This window comes from Nicotiana attenuata, unplaced genomic scaffold (genome assembly GCF_001879085.1).
Source record: "Nicotiana attenuata strain UT unplaced genomic scaffold, NIATTr2, whole genome shotgun sequence".
In the NCBI taxonomy this organism is placed as follows: Eukaryota; Viridiplantae; Streptophyta; class Magnoliopsida; order Solanales; family Solanaceae; genus Nicotiana; species Nicotiana attenuata.
In genome coordinates, this window is record NW_017671407.1 from 154412 (window position 1) to 177677 (window position 23266).

General features: G+C 41.4%; 1 protein-coding gene across 2 annotated transcripts in view; it reads right to left on the reverse strand.

Annotated features, from left to right (window-relative positions):
- Positions 1 to 1029: 1029 nt before the first annotated feature.
- Positions 1030 to 23266, reverse strand: part of LOC109208101 (serine/threonine-protein kinase TOR) — a 38784-nt gene continuing 16547 nt past the window's right edge. For both annotated transcript variants that reach the window (XM_019371139.1, XM_019371138.1), the window contains exons 25-54: positions 23140 to 23263; positions 22850 to 23035; positions 21814 to 21966; positions 21510 to 21662; positions 20266 to 20337; positions 20038 to 20172; positions 19888 to 19949; positions 19642 to 19739; positions 10636 to 10745; positions 10382 to 10555; positions 10218 to 10283; positions 10055 to 10123; positions 9844 to 9954; positions 9534 to 9674; positions 9290 to 9418; positions 9024 to 9183; positions 8679 to 8893; positions 8103 to 8309; positions 7217 to 7330; positions 6936 to 7139; positions 6567 to 6647; positions 3343 to 3417; positions 3192 to 3258; positions 2932 to 3092; positions 2605 to 2778; positions 2394 to 2522; positions 2180 to 2263; positions 1487 to 1548; positions 1341 to 1413; positions 1030 to 1251 (exon numbers count right to left, since the gene is read on the reverse strand). In XM_019371139.1, the coding sequence (XP_019226684.1) occupies positions 1045 to 1251; positions 1341 to 1413; positions 1487 to 1548; positions 2180 to 2263; positions 2394 to 2522; positions 2605 to 2778; positions 2932 to 3092; positions 3192 to 3258; positions 3343 to 3417; positions 6567 to 6647; positions 6936 to 7139; positions 7217 to 7330; positions 8103 to 8309; positions 8679 to 8893; positions 9024 to 9183; positions 9290 to 9418; positions 9534 to 9674; positions 9844 to 9954; positions 10055 to 10123; positions 10218 to 10283; positions 10382 to 10555; positions 10636 to 10745; positions 19642 to 19739; positions 19888 to 19949; positions 20038 to 20172; positions 20266 to 20337; positions 21510 to 21662; positions 21814 to 21966; positions 22850 to 23035; positions 23140 to 23263 (3796 nt within the window). In that variant the 3' untranslated portion in view covers positions 1030 to 1044. The remainder of the gene's footprint in view (positions 1252 to 1340; positions 1414 to 1486; positions 1549 to 2179; positions 2264 to 2393; positions 2523 to 2604; positions 2779 to 2931; positions 3093 to 3191; positions 3259 to 3342; positions 3418 to 6566; positions 6648 to 6935; positions 7140 to 7216; positions 7331 to 8102; positions 8310 to 8678; positions 8894 to 9023; positions 9184 to 9289; positions 9419 to 9533; positions 9675 to 9843; positions 9955 to 10054; positions 10124 to 10217; positions 10284 to 10381; positions 10556 to 10635; positions 10746 to 19641; positions 19740 to 19887; positions 19950 to 20037; positions 20173 to 20265; positions 20338 to 21509; positions 21663 to 21813; positions 21967 to 22849; positions 23036 to 23139; positions 23264 to 23266) is intronic.

Here is a 23266-nt window from a genome sequence, read left to right on the forward strand (position 1 = left end):
ATAACAAAGACCTAGTCTGATGAATCTTCTCCTAGGATTAAAATCTTAGTCTGATAAATCTTTCTCCTAAGATAACAAAGACCTAGTCTGATGAATTTGCTAGTCAAATGTCCTTAGTTTTACTCCCAGGAGACGTGCATGCCAATCAAGTCTTTAATTTTACTCTCACCATTACACCAATAGCATAAGTGATTTACAGTTTTGCTAACAACTCACAAATCTTCCTAGTGCAAACTGGGGCAGAAAATTTTCTTTGTTTGTTTATTTTGTTGCAGTCAGGAGCCCACCTGGAGAACAAGGGAATACTTTTCAAGTTCAGCAATCAGGAGCCCACCTGGAGAACAAGGGAATACTTTTCAAGCTTCAGCAGTCAGGCGCCCACCTGGAGAACAAGGCAAGGGAATACTTTTCAAGTTCAGCAATCAGGAGCCCACCTGGAGAACAAGGGAATACTTTTCAANTTTTTCAATTGAAAATGGGAATTTGCTAGTTTTTAGTTTTACCAATTTACCCTATATTTTTAAAATTTATAAAATGACCCCATCAGTTTTTCATCTTTGGCACATACATCTTTGGCGACTGATGGTGGAACATCAGTCCTAGTTGATTTTGCATCTTCTGCGTATTGCAGTAAAGCAGAATATGATAACAGCTAAACAATAGCATTTTGATTGTTTATTTCAAGTAGGATAATCAAATTGGGGTGGTTTTGATATTTTTACAAGTTGTGGGGGTATAAATCATGTTTCATGATTTTGAAAAAAAAAGACATCCAAATATATTGTAAAAATTATAACCAAACACAACTCATCTTCAATTCAAATTTTAGTGAAATTCCAAATTTGAAAAAAAAAATTTGGAATTCATGTCCAAACGCAAAACGCCTACTAATTCATTCTAACTTCAGTTGGACCATAGAACCCTTCTATCACTCGTCTGTACATGCAGAGTCTATATTCGAGATCTTTTTGGACTTGAAAAAACCCATAAGCATACAGCAAAAAAGAAGAAGAGTTCAGCATAGACGGACTGATATTCAAGCGATTATAGTGTGACCCAAGTACGATAGCTAGGAGAAATATATTTTACAAAGGAAGACTGATGCCAAGAAGTTACCTCCATCATAGCCATAACACTATCTTTATGCAGTCGGAGAACTTGCATTACATTCTCACATGTTGACCGGAAATTTCCCTCTATACCACTAACCTCCATTGCTTTTACAAGCATTCTAGTGAGTCGAAAGGGAACCTATACATAAAAGTTTGTTAGGAAGCTATTAGTTCCCCTTAAGAAAGAACAACAATTTGGAAAGCCATCTTTTAAATATAACAGTTTACCTTCTCTGGAAATTTCTCCCGATTCATTGAAGCTTCAAAGCAATCTCCAAAGTCAATATGCAGAATCTTCCCACTGTATGATGAACATAAATATATTAAAACTTTTGTCATCAGCAAGAAAATGCAATAGCAAAAGTATATAGTACCTGTATCGGTGAAGCATGAGGTTACTAGGATGACGATCACCCAAACCAAGCAGGTATCCAACCTGGACAGAGCAACCCAGATTCAACAGATGTACACAAGAGAAGCAACTAAAAAGAAAGCATCTCCAAGTTTTAGCTTTGCCATTTGAGCTACCAATTTACGGGATATTAGTTCCAACGAAGATTTCCAATAACTGTTTGACGCCATTACATCAAAGATGTTATCCTAAAGAACTTCACATGTAAAGAATATAAATTCCGATGCAATGATTTTCTATATCAAACTAACTTAGAGCCACCTATTTAATATTTCTTCCACCACCATTAATAATACAATAAAGAACTCAAATTCACATCTTAACTTTGTCTCAAGCCGAATGACCTTACATAAGATAGGACGAAAGGTGTTTTTGCGAGTAAAACAGTATCTCTTCAGGTCCTAGGTAAGGAAATTAATAACCCTGAATGAGTACAAAAGTAACTCTTCTTTCCGAACTCGGTCACAAAACTAACTATTCCTCATCTAAAGTAAGCATTTTAAGATACAACAACAACAAGCCTAGTGGAATCCCACAAGTGGGGTCTGGAGAGGGTAGTGTGTAATCAGACCTTAACCCTACCCTTAGGAGGTAGAGAGGCTGTTTTTGAAAGGTTTAAGAAAGGTTCTTAAAAAAAGAAGGAAGGATCACATACCATACTCATGACAGCCAAACTTCTTGTATAATTTGTTCTTCTGTCCAGCCAGACTTCAGAAGTACGACTCTTTAACCAAAGAACCTATATGACCCAAAGATAAATACCTTAGGAAAACAATAAACAGAACGAAATTGCTAACATTTATCTAACAAAGACGTTACTGCAATAGGCTGAAAGTCAAGTAGTTTTCAACTTTTCATAAAATACATACCCTTGATAAGTCATTGCCTTCTGTATTTTGCAAAGCATATTCAAACACCTCCACCTTAGCAATAAGTGGCAAATTATCATAATCCGGTGCAAAACTCAGCATCAATTTATGCTCTTGATTTAGGGTGATCTGCAAAATTGGAAGAATATACAACATTTAGACAGAAACACTAGTCTCTTTCAAATAGAAAAAGCTCTATGATTAAACAAACCTTCCGGGCATCCCTATATTCTCGAATAAGCTGGTGCAAGGTGTCGCAATTTGGAACCCATCCTATTAGTCCACTATTAGGGGACAATGGAATGACAGCATATCGTTGAATTGATAAATCTTTCTCTGCAGTCTTTCTTGAATTCTCGAGCAAAGTATTAACCAGACCAAACAACTGGTGCATAGCAAAAATCCATTGTATTTTTTAGTTCTAGGTTGAAGGAAGAAAGAAATAAAGCCTCACCAAATGTTTAGGAAACAGAGGTAGCAGAATCCTCCGAACCAGCCTCCCTGTACAAAGCATAACCATACACAACCAATTGCTAACCTGCATGACACGTTCATCTTGGCGCAGATCTTCGTGCCCTTTGAGCAAAAAAGCATAGTCTTCTCCATCACTCCCATGGATTGTCAATTTTCGAGGCCGTTGTTTGGATGTAATTACAACAAGTTGGGGTGCAAATGATGCAATTGTCACCACTGGTGCATCTGAAATGAAAATTTTGAAGTTTGGTATAACGCCACAGTATTAATACTCATGTCACAAAATTGGCTTAACCGGAGTCCGAGTAATAATTTCAATTGTACCTGCTATATAAGTTCCAGGAACAGCTAGTTCCAAATTTCGACACTCCAGTAACTCGGGGGAAACAGACTGGCATGAAAAGTACAATAACGTTAGTTTTGAAAATGGTGCAACATGACTGATACCAATAACAAAACATAAGATGCTGCTTACCTGCAAATCCAGGGTTGTGAGTGTTTGAAGCTGCTTATCTATCCGCCTGAATACATGATAATAGAGATCCCAAGCCTAGCAAGATGAGAATTTGATTTGTAAGATAATGGACTGTTAACTATAAAGTCTACAGTACCTTCTCAGAAAAAAAAAATAGAAAACTAATATACTCAGTCGCAACTAGACAAAACATGAAGATTTCATTTTGAACTAAAATACTTAGAAAAAAAAGAGAATTTTTTTGCTATGGCCAATTTAATGGAGATGCGAGAAAGCTTGAGGGACCTTCCTCCTTGCAATTCTTGAGCAGCATAACCAAGGCTACTTATGAGCAACAATACTCATTCTACTTCACTCAAGTTTAGGGCCGGATCAAAAAGCTACCAGCATGTTGCAGAGCTTTCGGCCATGGGAAGATTGAGTCTTTTGGCTCTCCCAGGTCCATGTGAAGCTTCTGCTTTGGCGGCAGCAAAGTAATGACGCAAGATTCATATAAAGATATGCACTATCAGGGGCATATAAATCTTCTCATGTTAACTTTTTTTTTACTATTCTTAGGTGAGTAGTGATCCACAAACAAGAAGTGCATCTAGAAATTTATATATTCATGTCTCGCCAAGTCAAACTGCGAAAAATAAATAAAGTAGGAGTGCCTCCTAGAGAAGTTGATGCTAATTTACAGACTGAACTGGAGAAGGACAAGCCTTCCCCAAAATGGGCCTCATTTTCCTAACATTGTTGATACCAGACGTGCCGGAACCTTTTTCAATAGACCTCTAAGTTTCACGCTACTGTCGGTCTTCGTGACCCCAAAGAGGTGGAAGTCGTGGTCCCCATTGTAGTTTCTTGCAAATATTAAGAGGTTCAACGTCTCAAGTCCGGAGGACCTGAAAAGACGGAACTACTTTCTACGGGTCCTATTCAGTGATTAAAAAAGCGAGCGCTTCCTCGCTTTAAGCGTGAAGCGAAGCGGAGCGCACAGTTCATCGCTTCTGCCATTGAAAGCGACTCTGGTAGAAAAAGCGACCGCTTCTCTGTAAAAAGCGAGAAGCGATGAAGCGAGAAGAAGCGAGAGAAGCGGACGCTTCTCTGTTTAAAAATTACCCAAAGCCCTATTTTTGTTAAAAACTTGGTTCTAAACAGTCTGGACTTCTTCGAGACTTCAACAGCAGCGAGAAACTAGATTTCTTCCTCTCTTCTTCATTAACTTCAAACAACAGCAGCAATTTCTCTTCTTCAAACTAGGGTTGTTCTTCTTCTTCTTCAACAGTACAACAACTTTAAACAGGTATGTTCTGGACTTCTGATTTTCATTCTTCTTCTTCTTCTTTTTCTTTTTCTTTCTAAACGTCCAAAAAATATCTTTTATTCTTAGTTCTTATAGAAGAATAGGATGCTCATTTTGTAGAAGAATAGGATGCTCATTTTGTGCTTTAATTGATGCTACTCTTTAGTTTTTTAATTGAAGATTGAATATTTGCTTACAATAATGTGTTGTCTATGCAGTATTTATTTTAATTTTTTTTTTAATTCCGCTGCACTTAAAAAAAGCGATCGCTTCGCTTCTCGCTTATCGCTTTTCGTGAAATGGGGGTTGTCTCTTTTCCTCGCTTCACGCTCTTCACAACACTGGTCCTATTATCTCCTTCACGCTACTCAATCGAACTAACGAGTGCCGGTAGCAGCATTGAGTGATCCTCTTCATCGACACTGATAACCTAGGGGTTACATGTTGTGCCAACTCTGCCCTGCTATCTCGCGGTAAACCAAATATTTTTCTTGCCTCTCTACCCTCACAAGGTAGGGAATACGGATAAGGTCTGCGTACACACTACTCTCCCCAGACTCCACTTGTGGGAATACACTGGGTAAGTTGTTGTTAGTTTACGGGGAACCTTATACACATAAATGTTCAAATTATAGCTGACGAGTGCTTCATGATGTGAAATCCTTTTTGTTTTGAGAAAAGCCCTTTAAAGCCCTCCAAGTGTGTCGACTCTTGCTATTCCACCCTACTCCCCTAGTGGATTGTTGTTCGATACTTTGATCTAACACTATCGAGCTTATTTCGGCATCTCAATAGCGAATACCGACATCATTACAACAGACTTCTTCAACTCGAAAAAAGGTTGGATCTTTACATCTGAACCTACGGGTTTTTAGTTTTCTTGATCCTTTTGTTCTCACCATTTCAAAATTCTAGACGATCCGAACACAGGGGTGTGGCCTAGTGGTCAATGAAGTAAGGGAGAACCATGAGGTCTCAGGTTCAAATTCTAGCGGAGGCAAAAACACTAGGTGATTTCTTCTCATTTGTCCAAGCCTTGGTCGTCAGAGTTACCCGGTACCTTTTGTTATCGGGTGGTAGCAGGTATCCCGTGGAACTAGTCGAGGTGCGATCAAGTTGGCTCGGACACCACAATTATCAAAAAAATCCTAGATGACCCCACAATTCTACTATTTGTCTTCAACCTAAACTCCATATCCGCAGAAGTAAAAGATTCTCCTTGCTTACCTTTTTTCCTTTGCCGTCTCCCACCCCTATCATCCTTCTTTTCACCTCTCCATCCCCTAGACCTCAAATATAACCAAAGTCTATACCCTAGTTCTCAATCCCCACCTCCACCTTTTCACAAATTCTGACACTAGTCATATCAGCAATGTTACACTGAACATCCACGAAATACGTGCCCTCCCACCTTCGTGAAGAAATCTAACCACCATATTGAACATCCACGAGTCTCCCACATGTCTCCCACCCTCTTTAAGAAATTTAAAGAGCACAAGTGTGCTGTGCTAGACTCTGGTGATTCTGATGGGCACTAGTTCTTCTGTTGCTCTTTTATCAATGCACTGTATTGACTCATTCAATCATTCGGACTTCAGAAATTACTCTCCCGTATCCATCTCTAGTCTTCATCAATACTCTCATGGCTTCTTCATTGTTAGCAAATCAGAGGAGAAATTTAAGTCTCCTCGCTGCAGGACATCAAGGCCCAATATTCTTCAGGCTTATGCTGCCTATTTGAGGACAACTTAACATGATCCACCCCATGAGACAAAATTTTCAATCGGGCATGTAGTCAAGAAGGTTTTAAAAAACTTTTGGATATTTGCACTAGCATTCATCACATAGAAAATACAAAATAACAAAATTAAAAAGAAATAAAAATAAATAAATTAAAAGGCAAAGAACGAGAGAGATGCCAATGTCAAAACTGTACCTGTGTTAATTCAGCATCTTTACCAGTTCTCCGATACTTCATACAACATTCATAGGCCTCCAACAACTCAAGACGGTATGCCTGAAAACATATGTTTCTATCCATTAGTTCAATCCATCGTTAAATAACGAGTGTTCTCAGTGAGTTAACGAAGTCCAGGAATCAACACACAACTAATAGTAAGGAAACACCATACACAGAATCTAGCCGTAACTGGCTCAAGCTTAGCCAAACCAATATCATTGCTTCGGCAGACTCACCCAAGCACAGGGAAAAGCAAATGGAAAGGAAGGGAGAATCAACTAACATTGTTAAAGTATGTCTGTCACGAAGAGAGAACATAAGCACATTTTAATTAGGAGCAATCACCTGGATGAATGCTTTCTCCTTTATAGTGGTATTGTTCCTCATTGCTCCTTCCTCGAGCATTTCATGCAGAGGCTCTAACACCTTCAGCATGCCCTCAATGTTGTGTTCGCCAAAATATAAACGGCTGGCCTCTTCCAGTGCCTCATGCCACATTTCATGCCACAGTATCGCAACCCTGATAAGCTCCTTTGAGACAAGTTGGGCCTTCAAAATCATGCCAAAAGTCAGAACAATACATACAGAAACCATCAAACTATCACAGTAAACCAGTTCTAGATCACCTGATCAACGAGCACACCGCTGTGCTGTCTAACTTTATCAACCACTTCTTGAGCCGCAGCTCTGCGCAAATTGCTAATTGACTTACATGCCACAAGAAGCGGATACATAAGAGCCTGCAGAAAAGGTGCACATATATTAAAAATTGGACAACTAAGAAGAACTATATAAAGGCAACCGCAAGAGGTTAGAGATATACTATAGTCTCACTTGCTCAGAACAAAGAAATAAAGTCCTTTGTGTCTGACCACTAAAATAACTTATAAGCACATGCCATGATACTTTGCTCCTAACTTGAGTGCAATGGTATTGTTACCCTCTCAAGGCTTTCACATTATTAAGTTTAATTCTGATATACCACGTATTCTCAACGTTCATTCATTTGCATGTGCATGTCCAGCACTTCTACAATTCAGTAAGACCGCACTTGTTAATTATAGTGTTGCCTAAGTACATTTGCTGATTTGCATACACAGATTTTTATAGGAACTAGGTTATTGCTCGTACAGCTCTTCTGTGAAGAGAATGCTGTCCCACTGTTTAGATCATTTCCATTTATAATCTATCTTTATTACTCTAATAAAGCTGCATAAGTAACTACAAATGACCATGGTAGCTCGCTCAGCCATGGATCCTTCATGGCGGGTCTTCCCGTTAAAGAATAGTTAGTCTACGTTCCAATAGCTTATAACAAGGTCAAATATCAAATAAATTGACCCAAAAATAGTAGTTAGTACACAAGCCATTCACAATTACGCGTTAAAGAAGAAATTAAGAGGGATAAAGTAGGGGGTGGGGATTAAAAGCATATATATTTCACGGGGAAAACAGTGATGATAAGATAGCAAAATCAAAAATTTTGCTATGTGGAAAATATCTAGCAAATACCTGTGGATGACTCTGTCCAATTCGCACTAGCAAGGATTGTATCAGTTCTCTGACAGCATGGTTATTTGAATGTATCCGTGCAATAATCTGAGGTAACACAACCAACCATGTGTTGATGTTAACATGCGTGAATCCTTTCTGCAATGCCATTTGGACCTCCGAAGTAGCTCCATGGTTGAACCACAAAGTAAGAAGACGAAGAATATCCTGAAACTCAGAAACACGACCATTAGAAAAGTAAAACTAATGTAACAGAAAAGTAAATGGTGAACATTAGTGAATCTAATAGGAAGGTTTGCTGGATAACAAGGCAACTATGATTCAGCACTGAAAATTAAATTCAATACAACACGTTCATCCAGCTGAACTTGTCCAAAAGATGCGTGAGCTTAAAATATAGCAAGAAGCCAGCAAGAAAAGGACACCATGTCACTGCAAGGATACAAAATGCTAAAGCAAACACTAAGCTAAAAAAAAGGACATTTAGCAGCAAGGACAGACAATAACGCCTCAACATCACACAAGGTAGTCTTCTAAGAACAACTGAATTAAATTAGCTGTAGATACACAAATTACCTGTAAACTATCATCAACACCCTTAGCATGTGCTCCGCATGCTATAGAGTGAAAATAACCAGTTACAGCAGCAACAACAAACTGTGAAGCAATATTCGCAAAACCTCTCAGAGTGTAATGAGACATCACTGCGGTATTGAAAAGTGCCCAGGTATGCCATGCCTTTCCCCACTTCGTTGCACAGTGAGTAGCATTTCTAAATGCACTAAGAATTTCTGACAAAGACAATATTATCCAAAAAAAACAAAAGTTAGACATGATATCATTAAGATGTCACACCACCAAGAAGAAAGCCTTATTATCTTTTCTTTTTGAGTAGGGGAGTGGAGTGTCTTCACGCTTTACCTTGTATAGAATCATCATCCAAACCAGGAGAAAGTGCCCACTTCCAAGTGCCGAGTCTGAGATATACACGAGCAACAAGTGGCACACCAGAAGAAGCAACTAATCCATTCTGCATTACTGGTTGAAGAGCTGCTGTTCTTGAGAGGTCCATGGCAAGGTCCTTCGACATCATATTTAAATACATGAGACAGACCACGAAGAAAGACCATGATATTTATGTCTTGTGACAGGTATGTGATTGTAATTTTATCTCTGAAATGAAATACCTGCAACCTAGCAAAGGCTTCCTTTCGCTTATGATCCTCCCCAAGTGACCATTGGTACTTTAAGTATGCTAGCATCACCTGAGGGGGACCATGATACCGCACAGTTGCAGGAGTTGATTCTGGATCGAACTGCAGGACAAAAAAGAATCATAGAAAGTCCGAGCACAAATAGAGCAATAACAAGAAAATAAGCCACAAAATAAAGCACACTTCCGTCCACAACCCATAGGGATAAATTACTAACCTGTAAAAGTTTAACCAATGTAGATCTAGCTTGGCTAATTCTGCCATTCTTACGGCAAAGTGATGCAAACTTGATCCATGTTTCAATGTCTTCTGTAGGAGGCAATACAAGTGCCCTCACAGCTAAAAGTGCTTGCCAAACCTGCAAAAATAAGAATATGTTGCACATAACAGAGGAAGAACTTCTGTAAGATGCCATGAATTTGAGAATAATGAAAGCTCTCACATAAGCACTGCTCAGATTGAAAATGTAAAAGACCATGAATATACATCCAAAATAATTCTCACCATTGTCAGAAATTTGATATTACCTCAACATTTCTTTTTGTACCCTTTATGCGCTCATTCCACATATTGCGAACAAGAGCTCTTCTTCCTTCAGCAACAGGGTTTCCCATAGGAAGAGTACAGTATTCAATCACCTAATTAGAAAGAAGAAAACAAATCATTAGATCATTAAAAGCATAGTATTTAGGAATAACTTAATTAAAGAGACTAAAAAGTAAAAACAATATATATCACCTCTTCTAATTCAGAAAGCTGCTGAACACGGACCATGTTGCTGTAAGCACGCTCATAGCTCTCAAGAACCTAAACAAATCAACTGAGAACTGTCAAGACTTGTGCAGTAAAATCGTCACCAAATGACCATAAAGTGAGGATACGAGGAGATGAAGAAAGATACCAGTGCCGCGAGCTCGGTCGCCAAACATTTCCTTGCTCTTTCAACATATTCGCGTGCTTCATCGTACTGATGGAAGAATGAAGGCAAGTACAAACATTACTCACACCAGAGCAGAGCACGTCACAACACAAAGCAAATCAATGAGTGAGAAAATGAAAGACTACCTTCCCTCGCCGAACTAGAAGAACGGCCCTGAAAAAGGTGCCATTACTACTTCCATCACCACTGGCAGCAGTATTTCCCAAGACCCGGAGTTTGGTTTCATCACCATCATCAAGCCGAGAAACATACTCTGCCATCTGATCCCACTCACCCATGTTCCAGGCAGCATTAGCAGCCTAAACCAATCCAAACATGCATTCACTACTGATTATCGAAACTATATAAACTCTTAGTAATTTCATATAAGTTGACAAACCATTGGTGCCATTTCCAGTCGAGCTGCTGGCTCAGCTGGCGTCCAGTATTCCTTACAAAGATTGTTAAGCTCCTCCCACCGAGCTAGAGCAGCAAGGCATCGCATACGCCCTTAAGGAAACACAGAAAAGATACAGATCATCATCAAGTAAATTAAGAGCACATAATACAGTAACAAATAATATTCACTATTCCAACAATAACCAGAAGCATAATACGAACTTGATGTTACAACTTAACTAAATTCCAAGGGCCTACACTAGCATTTATTTAAGCCACCAAGCAATTTAAGAACAAGTGACAAAACAGCCTCCCCTGAAAGCATGAAAGAGATTATCCCCTAGAACCATGTAAGTATTACATCAGGTAGTTAGAGGGGGTTAATCATTTACCTTGGAAATTTACCTTTTTTCAGTTGAGGAATCATAAAAGTAAAGATCAATATTCTTTGAAAGAAAACTCAGATCTAGCACGATTTACCACTTGGATCAAATAAGTTCAATAATTGGGCAAGTAGAACATTTGATTTTCAAACTACAGAACGACTGGCTCATAGATGTCCTGCGCAGACTTGTAGGATTTACTTTTAAAACAATTATAGTACCTGAATATTCGAAGATAAACAGAGATTAGGGTCAACAGAAATAAACAGTAATATTAGTATTTTTTATAACCGAAAAATTATTGAGCTAGTCACTTCCTCCACCAGCGAATCCCTCCAGCGCCGGCACCGGCGTGACGAGCAGGCCAATTAAGCACCACCCCCTCCTCCTTCTCTCTCCTCTACCCCTATTCTCTCTCAAAGCCCGTTTTTCTTTCTCCCCCCTTTTCTCTTATCCCCTTTCTTAACCCTAGCGGCAGATTTTTTCCGGCGACCGTCCCACCGCTAGCAGCGTTCCTTCTTCCTTCTTCTTTGTAGTTCTGGTTGTAGTCCTAACTCCCAACCCCCTGTTCCGGTGATCCTTCTTTATACCTTTCTCTGCCTCCGTTTCTTGGCGCCGTCGCTATCCTCCGGCGACACCCGACTGCGCCGGCGACTTCAAGTAGGTCATCACCAGATCCGCATTTCTCTGCCGCTGGTGACGGTGACAGTCCGGTCCTCCTATATTTTTCTTGGTTTCGGGGTGTTAGTGTGTTTTGCATGTATCATTTTTGTGGTTGTTTGGTGACGGTAGGGAGGTGCACGCACAAAAGCAGCAGAGCAGCCGCTATACGTCGGGTTCCATAGCATCGGGAGTATACCAAGTCAAAAGTCCAAGTTCTATTCACGGGAATTGGTACCTTCCACCTCCTGTTTCTCTGTCTCCTGTGTTAATTAATTTGTTGAAGTAGTAATTCAGACTAGTCTAGTCAGTCTAGTAGTGGGCATGTGGTTACTATTTGTTGCCTTCAAGTCTCTTGTTTGTGTGTTCCCTTGTTGTTCCGTGTTGGCATTTTTTTCCCTAGACTTCCATAGGTATAGCGGTTGTGGTTTGTAATGGCAGAGTAGGGTCATGTCCTCGGGGAGGGCGGGCGGTGGCGAGGGGGGTAGGGCAAGGGTCAGGGGGTGGGACGGGGTCCAAAGGGGGCAAGGGGAAAAGGGCTTCTGTGGGTTGAGAATTGGATCGTGGAATATAGGGACGTTGACGCGTAAGTCTATAGAGCTGGCGAAGATTCTCCAGAAGAGGGAGGTCAATATAGCGTGTGTGCAAGAGACTAGGTGGGTAGGATCGAAGGCGAGGAATGCAGACGGGTATAAATTGTGGTACTCCGGAAGCGTGAAGGGCAAGAACGGAGTGGGTATTTTGGTGAATAGGGAGCTCAGAGAGTCAGTGGTAGAGGTTAGGCGGGTGAATGACATATTGATGGCGATTAAGTTAGTAGTTGAAGGGAGCTCTTTGAATGTCATTAGCGCTTACGTGCCGCAAGCGGCCTTGGACGAGGAGGTTAAAAGGCGCTTCTAAGAGGCGCTGGATGAGGTGGTGCGGGGTATATTTATAGGAGGGGATTTCAATGGTCATATAGGGTCGTCTGTTGGTGGCTATGGCGAGGTGCACGGTGGTTTCGGCTTTGGGGATAGGAACGGAGGTGGTACTTCACGGTTGGATTTCGCTAGAGCTTTTGAGGTGGTGATCGTGAACTCTATTTTTCCGAAGAGGGAGGAGCATTTGGTTACTTTCAGGAAAATGATGGCTAAGACTCAGAATGACTATCTCCTCATCAGGAGGTGTGATACGGGGTTGTGAGAGGATTGTAAGGTGATCCCGAGTGAGAACCTCGCGACACAACATAGGCTCCTGGTGATGGACGTCGGTATCTTGATAAAGAGGAAAAAGAGGTTTGTACGGGGTCAACCTAGGATCAGGTGGGGAGTTTCGACTAAGGACAATGCGCGGGAGTTGGAGGGGCGGCTGACGGCGAGCCTAGAAGAGTGGTGGGAACGCTAGCGTTATGTGGACGGCGATGGCGGACTGTATAAGGGAGGCGGCGAGACAGGTGTGAGGGGTCTCGAAGGGCTACTCTAGCGGACACCGAGGCGACTGGTGGTGGAATGACGTGGTCCAAGGTAAAGTGGAAGCAAGGAAAGCGGCTTACCTTAAGTTAGTAGAGAGCACCGACGAGGAGCAGAGAATAGAAAACAGAGAAAGATATAAGGAAGCTAGGAAGGAAGCAAAAGTAGCGGTCACGGAGGCTAAGACTGCTACGTTCGGTCGGCTGTATGAGGACTAGGGGGCAAAGGTGGGGACAAGAAGTTGTTTCGGCTGGCCAAAGCGAGAGAGAGGAAGGCTCGCAACCTGGATCAAATGAGGTGCATCAAAGACGAAGAAGGTCGAGTATTATGGAAGAGACCCAGATTAAGCAAAGATGGCAGTCGTACTTTCATAAACTTCTGAATGAAGAGGGGGACGAAAACATCGTGCTAGGGGAATTGGGGCACTCCGAGAGTCACCAAGACTTTAGGTAATGTAGGCGTATTACGCTTGAGGAGGTCGTGCGTGCGATGCGTAAGATGAGTCGAGGCAAAGCGACCAGACCAGACGAGATTCCAATAGAATTTTGGAGGTATGTGGGTAGTGCAGGCTTGGAGCGGTTGACTGGGTTGTTTAATGTTATTTTCAGGACGAAAAGGATGCCAGATGAGTGGCGGTGGAGTACGATGGTCCCATTGTACAAGAACAAAGGTGATATTCAGAATTGTAACAACTATAAGGGTATCAAGTTACTAAGTCATACCATGAAAGTTTGGGAGAGGGTGGTGGAAGGGAGGGTAAGGAGGGCGGTATCTATATCAAAAAACCAGTTCGGGTTCATGCCGGGTCGTTCTAGTACGGAACCTATCCACCTTATCAGGAGGTCGGAGGAACAGTACAGGGATATAGGAAGATGGATTTGCATATGGTGAGATGCCTAGAGGTGAAAGGTGTGACGGTAGCTTATATTAGGGCGATAAAGGATATGTACAATGGAGCTATGACTCGGGTTAGGACTGTGGGAGGTGAATTAGAGCTTATTCCGGTGGTTATGGGGTTACACCAAGGATCTGCACTGACCCCGTTTTTATTTGCCCTGGCGATTGACGCACTGACACACCATATTCAAGGGGAGGTGCCATGGTGTATGTTGTTTGATAATGACATAGTCTTGATTGATGAGACACGAGGCGGCGTTAATGGGAGACTGGTGGTATGGAGGCAGGCCCTGGAGTCTAAAGGTTTCAAGTTGAGTAGGACTGAGACGGAATATTTGGAGTGTAAGTTCAGCGACGTGACTGGGGAAGCGGACGTGGTAGTGAGGCTTGACTCACAAGTCATCCCCAAAAGATAAAGTTTCAAGTACCTAGGGTCAATTATCCAGGGAGATGGGGAGATCGACGGGGATGTTACGCACCGTATTGGGGTGGGGTGGATGAAATGGAGGTTAGCGTCTGGAGTCCTGTGTGATAAGAATGTGCCGCCGAAACTTAAAGGTAAGTTCTATAGAGCGGTGGTTAGACCAGCCATGTTGTATGGGTTGAGTGTTGGCCAGTCAAGAATTCACATATCCAGAAGATGAAAGTAGCAGAAATGAGGATGCTGAGATGGATGTGCGGGCAGCACACTAGGCTGGACAAGATTAGGAATGAAGATATTCGGGAGAGGCGGGCGTGGCTCCGGTGGACGACGAGATGCGGGAAGCGCGGCTTAGATGGTTCGGGCACGTGCGGAGGAGCCTAGATGCCCCGGTTAGGAGGTGTGAGCTGTTAGCTTTGGTAGGTACGAGAAGAGGTAGAGGGCGGCCTAAGAAGTATTGGGGCGAAGTGACCAGACAGGACATGGGGCGGCTCCAGATTTCCGAGGACATGGCTCTTGATAAGAAGGTGTGAAGGTCGAGCATTAGGGTTGTAGGTTAAGGGGTAGTCGAACGTTTTTCCTCTTTGTACTAGCTAATCTGATAGTGTTTTGTCTAGGACTACTAGCGATTTATGTTGTATTTCACACTTTTGCATAGTATTTGTGTTATTGCTTTCCCGTTTATTTGTTGTCTCTCACGTTGCTGATATTATTTTTATGGTTCCTGCTGTTGTTACTGTTAGTTTCATTGTGTAAATAGTAGTAGATAACCCTAATCCCATATGTATTAGGAGTAGGACACGTATTGTGTATATATAGGGCTCAGTGTATCATTGTCTTAATTAATCAATAATAATATTTTTCTCCCGTGCATTCTCACATGGTATCAGAGCAACCGTGAGAAATTAATCGTTGTGCGTCATTCCAGCGATATCCGGGAAGAAATAACTCAGTCACCGTGCAATTTTCCGGTGACCTAAGTGACTAATTGCGTCAAAGTCACTAATTATCAGTGTTGTGCAAAATCCAACACCACCAAAAGGTCCCCAAGAGAGATCCGACCAAACCCCAGAAAAGTTCACCTGAAAACACTCATCCACGCGCCCCCACGCGCTTGCCGGAGCTCTGCCGCCGGCGGCGCGTCTGTCTCACGCGCCGGCACGTGAGGGCTGTTCCGGCCAGAATTTCAAAAGGTTTCTTTTGGACAGTGTGTTCTTCGTGTTTTTCCGAGCCTACCCATCAAGTTTACATCAGATTCTGACAACTTTGGAATTTTCCGGCGAGCTACAGTGATTTTTCCGGCATGAACAGTGATCCAGCAATTTTCTGCTTTTTTTCCGGCACAATATTATAATGGAATCATTACCTGAAGCCTTTACCTCACAATCTGTTGGATTAAATGCAATAAATCCAATCCAGATGATTTCTTTACCAGATTATATTGAGTTCCTTCAGTACAAAGCACGTAAACAGACATCTTCAGGATTAACCTCCGTCGTTCCAACAAATAGTAGCATGACTGGTGTCTCTCAATCTTCACCTTCTAAGTCTTGGGTCATTGATTCAGGTGCATCTGATCATATTTCTGGTAACAGATCTCTTTTCACTAGTATCTCATATTCTGAATCTCTTCCAACAGTCACAATGGCCAATGGGTCTCAAGCCATGGCAACTGCAATAGGTCAAGCAAGTCCACTTCCTTCCTTACCTTTAGACTCAGTTCTTTATGTTCCTGGTAGTCCTTTTAATCTCATAGCCGTTAGTCGCTTAGCCAAATCACTTAAATCTGTTGTTCTATTTCTTGATGACCTTGTTTTTATACAGGAACGCAGTACAGGGCGGATCATTGGTACCGGACGTGAATCAGATGGACTTTATTACCTTATCCTTGCAAAATCACATGGACTCGCATCTTGTCTTCCTCCAATAACTTCTCCCGTTACTGATTCACCAGATTTATTACATAAACGGTTAGGACATCCCAGTTTGTCAAAACTTCAGAAAATGGTACCTGGCTTATCTCACTTGTCCACTCTAGAGTGTGAGTCGTGTCAGCTCGGTAAGCATACCCGCTCCCATTTCCCGCGGCGTCTTGACAATCGAGCAGAGTCACCTTTTACTTTAGTCCATTCAGATGTTTGGGGTCCTAGTCGGGTTAGTTCTACCTTAGGATTCCGCTACTTTGTCAGTTTCATTGATGATTATTCCAGGTGCACTTGGATATTTTTGATGAAAAATCGATCTGAGTTGTTTTCTATTTTCCAGACCTTCCATGCTGAAATTCAAAATCAATTTGGGGTTTCTATCCGCACATTTCGTAGTGATAATGCCCTAGAGTATTTGTCTTCCCCATTTCAGCAGTTTATGAACTCCCATGGGATTATTCATCAAACATCTTGTCCGTACACATCCCAACAAAATGGGGTAGCTGAAAGAAAGAATAGACATCTTATTGAAACTGCTCGTACCCTACTCATACAATCTCATGTTCCGCTGCGTTTTTGGGGAGATGCAGTTCTTACATCTTGTTATCTTATTAATCGTATGCCATCTTCAGCTATCCAAAATCAAGTTCCATTCTCTGTCCTGTTTCCCCACTTACCTTTGTTCTCTCTTCCACCCCGTGTCTTTGGGAGTACGTGCTTTGTTCATGACCTTACTCCAGGAAAAGATAAGTTAGCTCCTCGTGCTCTTAAGTGCATATTTCTGGGTTACTCGAGAACGCAAAAGGGATATCGATGTTATTCTCCTGACCTTCAGCGATTTCTTATGTCTGCTGATGTTACCTTCTTTGAAACCCAATCATACTTCACAGGTCCAGTTAATCACTTAGATATTTCTGAGGTGCTACCTGTTCCTTCTTTTGGAGATTCAGTCCCTATCTCCCATTCATCTTCCTCCATAGCTCCACCGCCTACAGTTCCAGTTACAGCTCCACCACCTATAGCTCCAGTATCACCACCGAGTCCAGTGCCACCACCTAGTCCAGTTCCACCAACTATAGCTCCAGTGCCACCACCTAGTCCAGTTCCACCAACTATAGCTCCAGTGCCACCACCTAGTCGAGTTCAACCTTCTACAGCTCCACCACTCCTGACTTATCATCGTCGTCCGCCCCCAGCATCAGGCCCAGCTGATTCACGTCCTGCACCTGACCCTGCTAATACTGCGGACTTGTCTCCTCTTAATCAACCGATTGCACTACGAAAAGGTATACGGTCCACAGTTAATCCTAATCCTCATTATATCGGTTTAAGTTACCATCGTCTCTCATCATCCCATTGTGCATTTGTGTCATCTTTGTCCTCTGTTTCCATTCCTAAGTCTACAGGTGAAGCACTGTCTCATCCCGGATGGCGACAGGCTATGATTGACGAGATGTCTGCTTTACATACGAGTGGTACTTGGGAGCTTGTTCCTCTTCCTTCAGGTAAATCGACTGTTGGTTGTCGTTGGGTGTATGCAGTCAAAGTTGGTCCAGATGGCCAGGTTGATCGACTTAAGGCTCGTCTTGTTGCCAAAGGATATACTCAGATATTTGGACTTGATTACAGTGATACTTTCTCTCCCGTGGCTAAAATTGCATCAGTCCGCCTTTTTCTATCCATGGCTGCTGTTCGCCATTGGCCTCTCTATCAGTTGGACATTAAGAATGCTTTTCTTCACGGTGACCTTGAGGATGAGGTTTATATGGAGCAACCACCTGGTTTTGTTGCTCAGGGGGAGTCTAGTGGCCTTGTATGTCGGTTGCGCCGATCCCTCTATGGTCTAAAGCAGTCTCCTCGAGCTTGGTTTGGTAAGTTCAGCACAGTTATTCAGGAGTTTGGCATGACTCGTAGTGAAGCTGATCACTCTGTATTTTATCGACATTCTGCTTCAAATCTTTGTATTTATCTGGTCGTTTATGTTGACGATATTGTTATTACCGGCAATGATCAGGATGGTATTAGTAAGTTGAAGCAACATCTCTTTCAGCACTTTCAGACTAAGGATCTGGGCAGATTAAAGTATTTTCTGGGTATTGAGGTCGCTCAGTCTAGCTCGGGTATTGTGATCTCACAATGGAAGTATGCCTTAGATATTCTTGAGGAAACAGGAATGACAGGTTGTAGACCTGTTGACACTCCGATGGATCCGAATTCTAAACTTCTGCCAGGACAGGGGGAGCCTCTTAGCGATCCTGCAAGATATAAGCGGTTGGTTGGTAAATTAAATTATCTCACAGTGACTAGACTTGACATTTCCTTTCCTGTGAGTGTTGTGAGTCAGTTTATGGATTCTCCATGTGATAGTCATTGGGATGTTGTTGTTCGCATTCTTCGGTATATAAAATCAGCTCCAAGCAAAGGCTTATTGTTTGAAGATCGAGGCCATGAGCAGATCGTTGGATACTCAGATGCTGATTGGGCAGGATCACCTTCTGATAGACGTTCTACGTCTGGATATTGTGTCTTAGTAGGAGGAAATTTGGTGTCTTGGAAGAGCAAGAAACAGAATGTGGTTGCTCGGTCTAGTGTAGAAGCAGAATATCGAGCAATGGCTATGGCCACGTGTGAGCTAATTTGGATCAAACAGTTGCTCAAGGAGCTAAAATTTGGTGAGATTAGTCAGATGGGACTTGTGTGTGATAATCAAGCTGCTCTTCATATTGCGTCAAATCCAGTGTTCCATGAGAGAACAAAACACATCGAGATTGACTGTCACTTTGTTAGAGAAAAGATACTCTCAGGAGATATTGCTACAAAATTTGTAAAGTCAAATGATCAGCTTGCTGATATTTTCACCAAGTCCCTCACTGGTCCTCGTATTAGTTATATATGTAACAAGCTCGGTACATATGATTTATATGCACCAGCTTGAGGGGGAGTGTTAGTTTCATTGTGTAAATAGTAGATAACCCTAATCCCATATGTATTAGGAGTAGGACATGTATTGTGTATATATAGGGCTCAGTGTATCATTGTCTTAATTAATCAATAATAATATTTTTCTCCCGTGCATTCTCACAGTTACAAATCTAGTCTCTGCGCCGAGGGTCCCCGAAAACAGCCTCTACCCCTCCGGGGTAGGGGTAAGGTCTGCGTATACTCTATTCTCCCCAGACCCACTGGTGGGATTCTACTGGGTTGTTGTTGTTGTAATTGGGCAAGTAGAAGGCATAGATCAGATTATGTAGTAAGTGATCAAATAATACAAACCTAAAGTAGCATCCAAAGCAAGATGTGGACTCGAAGCTTGTGACGCCTTAGCAGTGTATGCTTTAAGAGCATCATCCCAGCGTTGCAATTTCTCATACCTTAGAAAATGACAAATGAAATGACGTCAGAGAAGGGGAAGATACATTTGAGACCACCATTTCACGTTTAAAACTTATGCAGCCTATAGTGACTAATTAAGATTAACCGGACAAAAGAACACGGCGCTATTAAACAGTATAACAGTACCATGACTCCTTCAATTGAACCCCCAAATGCTGCTGAGCATATGTTAATATTCCCACAGCTGCCTGAAGATGCCAAGCATGACAAAGTTTAATCGCCAGAAAGTCACTGTGAAACATAAATAAGATGCAACCAGCAACTAAGAAATCAAACCTCATGTTGATGTAATTGATTATTTATATGGATTAGAGCTTCAACTACAGCAACAGGATTTGCGTCCCTCCTATTTGAAAGTGCGCCTTCAAATTCCATTTCCTTGTAGTGTAGGGCCTTTGCAAATGCTCGACACTGAGAGGAAGAGCTCATTACCGATACAACTATTTTACTAGTAACAACAGATGGTATAGATAAGTCAACTGCATAATTTGAAAATATACCCACCTTCTCCGCAAGAGCACCAAGCAGACGGATATCGATAGGAAGGGGTCTCTCATCGTGTTCCATAAACTCCGCCTGCAAAGTACAATTAGCCAAACTACATAAAAATTATAGATTGCTGCTTTATATATGGCAGATTACTGTCTCAATACACAGTTCTTTCATATATTTGACCCAATCATTTCAAAAAAAAAATCTAGCCAGTCACCCAAGTTAAAAGTATGACAGTTCTGAAAATATTTCAGAAACAGTTCAATATAATTTGACGATGATCATGACTCCATAGTCTAATTCAGTCATTTCATTAGAAGATCATTTATTATCATACTCCATCATCCCTTCCACAAGTTAAAATGCACAAAAAGCTTAGTACTTGTCCTGGAGGAACTAGTATCATAAACTAAGATATGTCAAAAATAGGTGTATTTTGCACCAAGTGCACTCTTTGCCCCACGAACTATTCCAACTTCTTTTCTTAAATAAGTATGAACCTTTCCAACTTGCAAGTAAATTTCCTCTCGGATCCCGATCAAACATACTTCTAACCTATAAGACCCTAAAAGAGGCAAACGATCCCATATTGGGTTCTTCACACAAACACGAATTTTTTCGAGCTCAGGCTACTCCTTCATTCTCACTAGCACAGCGAAAACAAACAAACAAAAATTTTCCAATGCATTCGGTAAAACTACAGTACAATCCTGGTGATTATTCGAAATAATTATCTAGTCATTGCCCCCCAACCCTTCCCCATCTTATAGTTAAATAATTATCTAGTCACTGCCCCCCAACCCTTCCCCATCTTATAGTTAAATTATGATATTGTCCCAACCCCCCATCCAAAAAAATCAACATCCAATAACTCAAAGACACGAGATAATACTACTACCATTATGATTTAAAGGGTGACTGTACAGCTCTGAGCATTTCTGCTTTTCCTAGGGGCATGTCTATTACAGGAAAACTGGAGAGAATATCTTGTTAAGGTAATTCTTCTGGAGATTCCTTTTTTTTTATGGTAAAATAATATATTATATAAATATTTGCACTAAGCCAGTGCAACAATATGAAACAGTCAACATCTTTTATACATACGTTGATTCTCCAAACCATAGATGATGAACAAACATATATAGCCTCTTTTTGGAGCTCAAATTTCGTATTAACGTCATTTCACGTGAACATCAACGAATCAATAGTTTCAAAATCGAAGAACATGCTCCACTTGAAAAGAATGAAAAACTAACCAAGTTCAGAAGTGTAGCAAGAATTTCAGGAGGGATATTTGGAGAAGAAAACGCCATTTCTAGACTACGTACTAGCTGCCTTTGACTAGCCTCATTAAGTTGTGACCAGCAGCTAACAAAACCTGCAGCAAACAACTCTCGCCCAACAAAAGGCTGCAAAAGTTCAACATTAGAAAAGAGGAACACAACCAGAAACCCCTGTATATTTCTAGCACTTCCTTTTTGCTTGAAACTCTTTTAACTATTGTTTCTTTTTGTTCTCCTTGAACAACACTGAGGAAGAGAAGGTTGAAGAGGACACTACCTGCAGTTGAGCGAGTCTTGCACAAGTTCGCAATGCTGGACTAGGTGATTCTTTCAGAAGTTCAATGCTGAAATGCCTCATCCACTCTGCCCAATCCTCTTTAGTGCTTCTTTGAGAAGCCTCACCAGCGGTACGCAATCTGCCATCATTAACCTACATAAATGTAAACTAGAGTCAAAATACCTGACTAAACATCATGGGACTTTTGAAGAAAAGCAAATAAATAAATGAAATGAAATAAGGCAAACGTATAAAACTAGAAATACAACAATCCCTGCTACAACTCGAAATACAGGCACTAACTTCATATCTAACATCATGTTTCCTACATTAAGAAAGGAAGGTGCAATGATGGGCAAGGGATTTGACTCCAAAAATGGATTGAAGGCAGCCCCCCCCTAACTGGATACATACAGAATCCCTTTTATTTTTCTATTATATAAGAAAAGATTATATCTCCCTTCTTTGGTAAGTAAAATAGGGAAGTAACTTTTTCCCAACAAGAAAAAAAGAAAGAAAAGAGAGGAAGTAAATCAGTTTCATAACCTCCATGTCAGCTTTTTCAGCCCTTTCTAAATTGGACAGACAAGAGGGAATATATATCTGCTTCCCTTACAATGGTACCAAAAACAACACAAGGTAACTAATGAATTATCTACCTAGTGGAAGTGATCAAAATTTCATTGTTCCTTCACCCCTTGTCTCCATTCATGAAATCAACCATAGTGTAAATACCTCAAGACAGCAAAGCATACTCTAAGCTCACTCAGAATTAGATTTAGACCTGGATAGCAAAGTACAGACAGAAAGGCACATACTATGGCAAGGCATATAATAACTAGCAAATAAGTAGGACTCTTTCCCTCTTGTGGGGAAGGGAAGCGGCATTTCATTTCTTTTTGTTTGGTAGAGGGAGAAGGTGCTGTTATAGTTATGGGTGCTCAAACTCTGAAAGCAGTCAGAAAGGATGTCATCCCTGCCAGTAAGTACAAGAAACTTAAGTTCCAGTCCCTCACAAACAAAGAAGACAAACTACCTGATGGCTTTTAAGCTGCTTATGCATGTCCGTCCCAACCTCGTAGTGGTCATTCTCTCCATCACTCAAAGGATCACTGATGACCTCAACCGGGAACCGCCGATTTAATCTCTGAGCTGCGGTGCTCCCCAAAATCAGTGGCTCACGTTTTTCCAGTCGTCCTCGGATTTCTTCAAATTCCTTGTGCTGTATATGGAATACTTATTGTATCAAGAACAAATTCCTCAGCAGTATAAACCTTTATAATGTTGGGATGCTAGTGATGATAGGGGAAAAAGACTAACTCAGACCTGCAGCCTATGTTTAACCATAAGCTTGTGAATAGAAGGAATAAAAATGGTGAAGTCCTCTCCAAGAGCATGAGCTAGACAACAAAGTGCATCAACAGCATCCTTCCTGAGCTCTTCTTTGTTCCTG